Raw genomic sequence first — 9,939 nt, forward strand, 5'->3', positions numbered from 1 at the left:
TGTGTGTCAGTGAGGAACCTGAGTGTAGCTCTCCCCACTTTGACAAACAACCTTGCTCAAGTTGAAGCTCTCAGCGAGAAGGTGGCTCAGAGCGCAAACATGACTGACAGCATCAGGAGAATCAAGGATGTGATAGAAGAGACGAGGAACTTGGTCAACAGGGTAGGGCACTTGTTGTTTCTTACCTATCAGCCTTCATTTAAAGCAACTATAATCAATATGGCAGGTTTTTACTAAAATTAGTCAGCGATATTTTTCGTAAGAAGTCCCCTTTTGCAGTTGGCCCAATTGCCAAATTGTAGTTAAATGTAAATAGAAACTCAACACTCAATAACAATTTCAATTTAACATTTCAAATTAAAAGTCCACTAGCATTTCAATGGGCAGAAATCCTTTATTTCTTAACAAAGCATTTATTTCTGTTACATACTATTCAGATTCATATTATTCATATTATACTTTTCTACTTTTGGATTTTTGCAAAAATGTTTGCAGTGAACAATTTTGTAGAATCAAAACTTTTTTTTTTTTTTTAACTGAGTATTACTTTATCCAGGTACCTTAAACGTTTTTAGATAAATCATACTTGCTGAAATGTGGAAGTCTACAGTATGTGGGACAATGCCATGTTGATGGATGTTGTGTAAAATAAGAAAAACCTCATGATGAGAGATGGTAAAAGGTTTTAAAGATGGATTTATTATTTCTTTGACATAAAAGTACTTGTCCTCTGATCTTGCAGATCTCCACTGCCACCACTTTCAATGGAAAAGGTCACGTTGAGCTTCGTCCCCCAAGAAACCTCGAAGACATTAAAGCATTTACAGCCGTCGACCTGCTTCTCAATCAGCATCAAAAGGATCCCTCCAATGCCAACCGCAGACGACGGCGCCGGCAAGACAAACACAGAGAGGCCAACTTCTTTGTTTTCTACTTAGGCAACAAGGACGTGAGTCTGCCTCCTTCATGTATAGAAAGATCCGTTTAAAGCATAAAGTCACTGTACAGAACTTTTTAGATTTCTGCATTTTTATTCTTCATGCTCTGCAGGCTTCTGGAGACTACATTGGGATGGCTCTCAGAAACGGTGTGTTGATTTGCGTCTACAAGTTGGGTGGAGTCGTCCATGAGGTGAAAACTAAAAGTCAAATAACAACCACCACCAACGTGAACTCCACTGACCTTGACAGGGTTGTCTTTCACAGGTCAGCAGCACACATGACAGTGGGTTTCTGTGGAGAACATGAGCCACTGTAACGAGTGTAATCAACATGTTGATTGTGTCCATTTTGGCAACAGAGTTTACCAAGATGCTGAGGTGAACATCACACAGAAATACACATCACAGAGGCTCGCTGCTCCGTCTTCTAATCACAACCTTCCAAACACGATCGCTGGCGTCCTCAACCTGGAACCAGACAGTGTTGTTGTCTATGTGGGCGGCCACCCTGATGACTTCAAGGTAATCAGTCACTGGAGGGGGGGGGTCTTTTAATATTCACAATTGGAATAGAAGGAGAAGGAGAGTTAGACAAATCATATTTAGATTATTTTATATTTAGATAAGTAACACAATTAAAATTTTAAACTTAAAGGTCCTATATAGTGTAACGGTCATGTGTAATGACACAAATGATTATAGTGTATATAAATCTGACCATTTTGGTTTAGTTTGTCACAAGTTGAAATCTTGTACATTTGATTTAGTATCTTAAAATGTTTGCAGACTACCACAATTTTGTTTTGACTTCATCAAACAATTGTGACTTTGTACCTTTTGACTTGCTAAGTCAAAGAAAAGAAAAGTGTGCATAATTGCACTTGTTACAGTCCATTATCATTTATTTATGTTCTTTTATATCTTTCTTTTCTCTGCAGAAATAGGCTTTCTATGTAAGTGGCACAAACTGTTAAGTCCCACAGAGAAATTTAGAGGAAAGATGAAGTTGACAGGTGCAGAGTTACAAAGTACAGAGGTCCTACGCCTTCCTATTGTGGGGAATATACTGAATTACCTGTGAGCAATTGGGCTTTGTTGTAGAGTGCATGGGCCTGAAATGAGTTTGAATGACTCACAAATACACCAGTAATCTGACAAATCATCAACCCACAATTAATGAAAACATGGTTGTCAGTCAATCTTTCTTTGGTTCTTTCAGCCTCCACTGGAGCTGCGTTATCCCAAATACAGAGGAGCAATGAAACTCTCCTACATCAATGACAATCCTGTCTGTCTGTTCAACTACAAACATGCAGTCAACATGGATACACAGCAGCCTCATATTAAGTAAGCTTTTAAGAAGATTACTATGTTAATAAAGATTTGTTGTTGTTACATTATTGATGATAGAATAATTCCATTTTCATTTTTTTCCAGTGTCCCCCAGTCAGAGGTGTCTGATTACTACGACGGGACAGGTTACCGCATGGCGTTCATCAAAGTGCCAGACAAGAAAACTAGAAGGTTGTTCAGATTTCACACCAGCAGCAGAGAGACCGACGCCTTGTTGTTCTACATTGAAAATGAGGTATGAAGTTGAAGTGAACAAGTCTGAGCACTGAGAACTGCATGAACCCTACAAACACATGTGTGACTCATTCTTTGTTCCAATTGTTGTAGGAGGATTTTTTCTGTGTGTTTGTGGAGAGAGGCTTCCTGGTACTTCAGGGACAACAAGCAGGTCGAGAGCTCAGAGCTCAGACTGCTGAAAGGGTGTCTCTCTTTGTAAGTGGATCTGAACAGAGTTGCTCTCCATAGCGATTATTAAGCTGTACAAGTTTTCTGAAAGCATGTTTGTCTACTAAAAGAATGTTTCTTGTCTCAGGACAAAACTTTTGCCATAAGTACCGCAGAACAATTTATTGTGCAGTATGGACCACATAAGATCTCTGCACACTATGTTCCTACACACTACAGGAGGTACTACATTGGGGGCCTACCAGCACAGCTCAGGCAAAGGTAACTACATTAAACGGGATGAAATGAGAGCAGCTCTGAACTTCATAATTTCATATCCAGACAACAACAAATTGAAATGATTTCATCTGAAATTACTGTTCATTTTACCAGAACATTATGTTTAAATTTAGCTGAAAGTGGAACCTGCTGATTCCCTAACACATATAATCCCAGAACAACAAACCTACACCTTTTAACATCACAACTTCAACCTCATGTAAATGTTTTTATGGTGTTTTAAATCATTTATCAAGAAGTGGTTCATGTTCTCAGGACCTACACTGTCCTTTATGTGTTCTGTGAATCTCAGACACAACATCACAGCTCCACCTCTGAGAGGATGTGTGGATCACCTGAGAGCAGACGGTGATATCGTTGAGTACAACAGGACGATGGGTGTCACTGACGGATGTCCACTCGCACTACTGGTAAACTTCCCCACATGGCTGCTGTTAAGCATTTAACATTGCTTTTAGATGTCTATCATGTGGCAGTGGCTGATTTGCATTCAAAGGGACAGACTCTGAAATCAGTCGGGCTGTTTTGAGCGGATGAAAAGAGCTGTGATGTTTGATCCTTGGGGGATTTTGACCAAAGCCACCTGGGAACTGTTTTAATTTGTGGAAAAGGGGCATTATATGTCTCCTTTGAATCACAAATGCTGTAATGGAGAGTAATTTAAAAGGAAAATGGAAAATGAAACTTTTTTCAGATGCCTTGATTAAATGCCAAAGGAAATAAGGAAACCAAAGAAGAAAGAATGAAATGTAAAATCAATGTAAAAATGAAAAGTTAGATTTAAAATCCTGAAGTGTAAAAAGCTCAATGAAGATGTTTAAATTACAAGCCAAAGTTTAAAGTGAAACTGAAAATAAAAACAGAATACTGTAAGTATTAAAATATAGATATATATTTTTCTGCCCTTACATTTTTTTTATATTTATCTTGTCAAAAGAGCATTTAGACACAAATTTAATTCATGTGTGTTTCTGGCCTGTGCAGGGTGTTCGTGCAGCTCCGTTGTCCTCAGCTCTGTCCATTGATTCCCTGTTTGTCGGGGGTGAACAGCCTGTCAGAGTCTCTCTTGGCTTCACGACCACAGGAACACACGGTGCTCTGGTCAGGAGCAGCTCTCAGGTAAACCCTGCCTCCCTCAGATCCAGCTTTTAAATGAAAAATAACACATCAAGAACACTGTGTTTTACTACTCTCTGATTTTCCCGCAGGACCTTCAACTGTCCCTGGCCGATGGCTTTGTAGTGTTTACCAGCAACAATTACACCTTAAAGTCAGTTAAAAGATACAGTGATGGAAGCTGGCACTACCTGTCTGCAGTGAGGAGACCAACAGGGTAAGATGAGCTGTCCCTTCGTCAACAGTTCTACCTCAGTTAATATTTAAAAAGTGCATCACTGAAGTTGTCGTGGTTTTCTCAGGTTAGAGCTCACCATTGATAATGTAAAAGTGACTGAGGGAGAATCACACCATCACACACCAGAGCATCAAAATTCACCGGGAGAGAAATTCAAAGCCTGCATCAGTAACCTTTATACAAGGAGGTTTGGAAATCTTGAACATCTTTGTTTTAATGGTTCAAATGTTTTCCCAATGTACCGGTATTGACATTAATTCATGTTTTATAAAAATCTATCCCACTGGCACAGGCCTGGACACAGCTTCATACCTGCTGATCTAAGCTCATTCTCACAAACGAGAGACGCTGTTCTTGGCATGTGCAATCTTCATAGCCCACCACAAGAGCACAAACCTGTGAGCACAACAAGTCTTTATTTCTCCAGCACCACAGTAACTCTCATATTAGGTCTAGATAGTGATACAGGCTGTTTCTCCGCTCGCCGACAGGTTCAGGTTCCTGCAAGCAGCCGGTGTAGAAACACAGGAGTGCACCGTGGTGAATACCAGCTCTATGATGAACACAGCTGGCTCACTTACACCTTGCCACAAGAGGAGCTTAATTACAGGTGATGCTAACCTGGGTCCAGTAAATTCCACAAATCCATCCAACCATCGTCATATTTAATGAAAGAGAAACTTCACTGATGTGTCTCCACTTGTGTCTCAGGCCTCACTTCTCTCTTGATGTTAAGACCACTTCATCCAAAGGGCTGATCCTGCATGTGGCCGGGAGAGGAGCTGTTCCCCTGTTGGCTCTGTACGTGGCCAATGGCAAGATCAGGATGTCCCTGGGGCAAAACAGGACAATCCAGCACAAGCAGAAGAGCAACGATGGGAACTGGCATAGAGTAACTGACCACACGCTAAGCCCCTCCACCAATTACTGCTGCAATACCTGTTAAAAGTTTGTGCTTGAACAATGTAGTGTACAGTGATAACAGAGGAAACTTGGTTTTTCAGTTGGAGTCATTGACTTTTGGCTGAAGTTATGTCTCTTTCAGACATAGCTACAGTGTGAGCTAAGTGTGCAAGTTAGTTGGTAACTGCCTGCAGCTGATGAACAGATATTTTACTGACTGCAACATGCTGGTCATAAAAACTGTGGGACACTTCTTCATTTTCAAAATAAAACAGTTTGCTAACATACCGCATGATATGAGCTAAGCATGGAAAATGGTCCCAGACTCATGCACTGCACACTAAGCATTACTGTTTTGTTTTTTAAGATAATGGTGGGTCATGTAAATTGACAAATGGTGGTCTATAGTAGAAATCCAGTTGCTAAGCTACTGACCAATAACTGTTTGTGGGTAGGTTTTAGTGAACTGTCAATTACTCCACAGTTCAGTGGCCCATACATATGTATTCAGTCTCCTGTATTTACAGGGAGCGTGACCTACAGTCTGTTTAGCTGACGTCTTTTTGCTGATGACTTGTCACTAAATCTGTCTGACAGATTGTGTGTGTCTGTGTGTGTAGGTTGAGATCAGTGTGGAGAAAAGCACTTTCCATCTGCTGGTTGATGGACTTCGTGTGCCTGATGGTCTCTTACCTAACGATGAAGGATCATCGTTAGATCTGCACAATCCCGTGTACCTCGGGGGTGATCCCAAAAGCACAAAGGTCTGTATCAAATGAAATTTCCGTCATTGACAATTTATTTAACAGCCATGTTACATTACACGTTTCCCCAAGTTTATTTACTAATGAATGAACTGATATGTCTGTAATATCTTACAAACCAATATATTACCCACTATGGCCACTATTCTTTTTAACCAATATTTATTTCTAGTTTTCTGTGTCCAAAGCTCATTTCACTTCTTTGTATTTTGATATGTCGGAATTTAGTATGAACTGCTGTTGAGTGACAATAACACCTATCTGAAACATAAGATACAATAATGTGATTATATCCCTCCTGCTAAATAGTGTATACTATTTGGGCTAAACTGGATACCTCCCTATTTATGATCCTCTCTTGTCTCCTGGTCTCACCACAGGGACAATACATTCCTATCAACAGTGTTAGCGGCTGTATACGGGATTTCAGAATGAATGATGTAGCTGTTGAGGAACCAGAGGCAACCCACCGAATTTTACTGTGTCCCGATGGGATTACAGAGATGGGGACATACTTTGGCGGTGGTCATATTGTCAAAGGTTTGAGATTTCATTTTATAGATCCTGTTGTATTAAGTTACAACAAACACGCTAATGAATAATATATCTGTCAATCTCAGATAATTACTTTGCTGTTGGATCCGACTTTGTGTTGTCCTTCGAGCTGCGTCCTCAGTACTTGACAGGTCTTCTCTTTCATGCTGAAAGTAAGCAGGCCAGCCTTGATGTGTTCTTAATGGAAAACAAGGTATAACTTTTACTTTTCACAGTTGATCAGTCTGGGGGTAAGAACTGCACCAAATGACCATGTGCACTGATGCTGTCTGTTACCAGGTGGGGGTTAAAGTGGATGATGGTGGCGGAGCTGTCAGTGTCTCTGTGACTCCTCGTGAGAGCCTCTGTGATGGACAGTTTCACATGGTTACAGGTATGGCTTCACATCCTTATCACATTACTCCATCATACTAGTGAGTTACTCTAAATTTTCAATTGTTGTGATACTGTACTGTCATCAGTGTCCAAACAAGGAGAAGTGATCAAACTAGATGTGGACTCCATGTTTGAGCAGAAAGCTGAGCCCTCCACGTCTCACTCAACAGCACTGGATTCACTTTACATTGGCGGTAAATCCACCACCTTTTTACTGCATGTTTTTCAAAAGAATATCATTTCTTATAGAAAACACTGAGCAGAGTCTTCCTTTTCTGCTTTCTCTCCAGGGACAACCAACTACAACCAGGCTCCTGTGTCTTCACCATTTGAGGGCTGCTTGCGAAATGTCAGGGTTAATGAAAGGCCCGTTGCATTTGACACTCACGCTACAGTAGCTGGTCCCGTGAGCATCAATGGATGTGCTAAACTCTAAACTTCTCATCCCCAAAGGCCCAATATGACCCAGAGAACCTACATTTGAAATGCTGTCCAAAGTTTCTAAAGATATAAGGATGTGTAAGATGTAATGATGTAAAATGACAGGATGAAGTGACAAAGACACATGTGAAGTAATGATAGCTTGTAATGACACCTACATGATAATCAAAATTTAAAGGAGATATTGTAAGTTTAGCTGATTCCACATAACTAACATACATTAGCATGAACATGTATTTACTCACCAGTCCATAAGAAACATGATGAGTTCAGCATCAAGCTTCATTCTTTCATTCACCAACACCTTTCTCCACAGGTGGAAAGCTACACCAGTATTACCGGTATACTATTACAGTGGTATTACCTTTTTTTTTTTTTTTACATAAACTGTGACAACAAATAGTACAGTATGAAATACTCCTGGTCTTCGAGGTCAAATCTGATCACTATGGAAATTAGGAAGCTAGTTAGCTCCTTATTTGTGGCATTCTATCGTTCATGTTTTTCATTTATAAGAGCAACATACAGTAATATGTTGTCATTGCTGCCGCTAGGTAACGTCTGATGTAGTGACAGTTAGCGTGCAGTTAAATTACCCTTAGATTCAGCTGTGGGCCATGGGTCCATAATAATCTTTCACTCTACATTTGATCTTATATGATTCTGCATTGCTTTTGCAATAAGTGATATTTTAATAGCTTCCTGTGATGAACAACAATCTGCCCCCTCACCAGCTGAGAACGACTTCCTCATGGCTGTCAATTAACCATCATTCGTCATACTGTTGTGACTGAAGTAACTGTTTTTTCACTAAAGCGAACCATAGAGCAGATAAACAGCAGCGTAATGCGCACAACTATACTATCTTCTAAACCACATCCTGCTGCCCCATCTAACCACAGTTTAAACTGCAGCCAAATCATATTAAAAGACATCATGTCAGTAAGGATCTGATTAATTCAGCTCGATGTGGATACATGTTAATGTATGAAATATAAAAAGAAGTATTATGTTTAGTCTTCTACTTTTGAACATGAGGTGGAGTGTTACAGCTTATGCTCTTTCAGTATCAGATGGAAGAGGAAGCTCTCTCATGTCACTTTCTCAACATTTCTCTGCATAGATTACAATCATCTCAAATGCATTTTTATAAGACTCACAGCAAGAAGGTCCTGGGTTCGAATCCCGGGCCGCCCAGGGCCTTTCTGTGTGGAGTTTGCATGTTCTCCCCGTGTCTGCGTGGGTTTCCTCCGGGTGCTCCGGTTTCCCCCACCACTAAAAACATGTCGGCTAGGTTAATCCTCCAGTCAGTGCCCCTGACCAAAGGCACTGGCTCATAATCTGGAGTTGGTCCCCGGGCGCTGCACCGCGGCTGCCCACTGCTCCTCAGGGATGGGTTAAATGCAGAGAAAGAATTTCACTGTACTAGCTGTATATGTGACTAATAAAGTACCTTTACCTTACCTTATATCAGCTTCTGGTCAAAAAGCAGCACATCCTTTGTGTGTAGCTCACTACTGTTACCAACTGACATACAACAGGTCTAAGAGTTTGTTTTTAATTGAACCTCTGTAAAGTGTGTGAACTGATTAAAAATATTATAGTTGCTTTACTTGTACTTGTATACAGTAGTACCCTTTGTTATGATCGAATAAACCAGAAATACTTCATTCACATTGCAGAGTGATAAACCAGGAATGCGTGTGTTCACATTTGATTGATCAGAGCAAAATTTTGAATGTTCAGCATCCACTGGACTTGTTCTGAGACTCCAACTGTACTCAGACAAAGGCCCCATAAAAAAATCAAAAAAAAAAATCACACAGTGTCTGGTCAGGTTCACTGGACACCTGATTGCTCTAATTCCCTGCAACAGATTGGCCTGTGCTGCGAGGTGGTTCAGGTCCTGATGTCGCTTCACAGTTCAGACAAATACAAATACAAATACAAATACACAGCAGGTGCTTTTGTTTAATTCATCAATTCCTGTGTTCCTCAGTGTGATGATGACCTGCCCAGGATGTGTCACTTTGAAACACACCATGTGCAGTGCAGTAACATACCGTATATCTTTTTTTTTTACTTATATTTTAGTATCATAGTGTTGATATTAAATTGTGTCCATTTCTTCTTTATTCTTCCACTTTGATGCTGTGATACTGCTACTGTGGAATTAATAATGAATTATCTTATCTCATCTTACACACACACACACACACACATACACACATTCATGAAGCTATTCTTTGAACATTTACGGCACTTTTGGTGCAGTCATTCACACACTCACAGACAGATGATATTTTGAGGAAAGTTTGGGTTGGGTTTGGTTCAATATCAGGCTCAAGGAAACTTTCACATGTACTTGTAATCCAGGAATCAAACCACTGACGGTCTCATTAATGGACTACACACAGAGCCACAGTCATTATCTTTTTTTTTATATGTATATTTTGTGTAACTGAAAAGAAGAAGCGGGGATGCACTGGATTACCTCCTGCAGAAAAAAGCATTGTTACAGAAATCAGATCAGATCACACTCTATTTTTAGACTCCTTTGAAGTTTGTCC

At 40.2% G+C, this 9,939-nt stretch overlaps 1 protein-coding gene across 1 annotated transcript in view; it reads left to right on the forward strand.

Annotated features, from left to right (window-relative positions):
• Window positions 1-7,364, forward strand: part of lama3 (laminin, alpha 3) — a 17,638-nt gene extending 10,274 nt beyond the window's left edge. The window contains exons 18-38 of the mRNA XM_085775319.1: window positions 11-162; window positions 743-949; window positions 1,051-1,205; window positions 1,300-1,462; window positions 2,160-2,287; window positions 2,378-2,528; window positions 2,621-2,725; window positions 2,826-2,959; window positions 3,270-3,387; window positions 3,962-4,096; window positions 4,150-4,310; window positions 4,396-4,518; window positions 4,624-4,729; window positions 4,823-4,941; window positions 5,043-5,223; window positions 5,855-5,998; window positions 6,379-6,538; window positions 6,619-6,746; window positions 6,833-6,926; window positions 7,015-7,122; window positions 7,219-7,364. Of these exons, the coding sequence (XP_085631445.1) occupies window positions 11-162; window positions 743-949; window positions 1,051-1,205; window positions 1,300-1,462; window positions 2,160-2,287; window positions 2,378-2,528; window positions 2,621-2,725; window positions 2,826-2,959; window positions 3,270-3,387; window positions 3,962-4,096; window positions 4,150-4,310; window positions 4,396-4,518; window positions 4,624-4,729; window positions 4,823-4,941; window positions 5,043-5,223; window positions 5,855-5,998; window positions 6,379-6,538; window positions 6,619-6,746; window positions 6,833-6,926; window positions 7,015-7,122; window positions 7,219-7,364 (2,918 nt within the window). The remainder of the gene's footprint in view (window positions 1-10; window positions 163-742; window positions 950-1,050; window positions 1,206-1,299; window positions 1,463-2,159; window positions 2,288-2,377; window positions 2,529-2,620; window positions 2,726-2,825; window positions 2,960-3,269; window positions 3,388-3,961; window positions 4,097-4,149; window positions 4,311-4,395; window positions 4,519-4,623; window positions 4,730-4,822; window positions 4,942-5,042; window positions 5,224-5,854; window positions 5,999-6,378; window positions 6,539-6,618; window positions 6,747-6,832; window positions 6,927-7,014; window positions 7,123-7,218) is intronic.
• Window positions 7,365-9,939: the final 2,575 nt, after the last annotated feature.

This window comes from Trachurus japonicus, chromosome 4 (genome assembly GCF_045865225.1).
Source record: "Trachurus japonicus isolate A0001 chromosome 4, Traja_1.0".
In the NCBI taxonomy this organism is placed as follows: domain Eukaryota; kingdom Metazoa; phylum Chordata; class Actinopteri; order Carangiformes; family Carangidae; genus Trachurus; species Trachurus japonicus.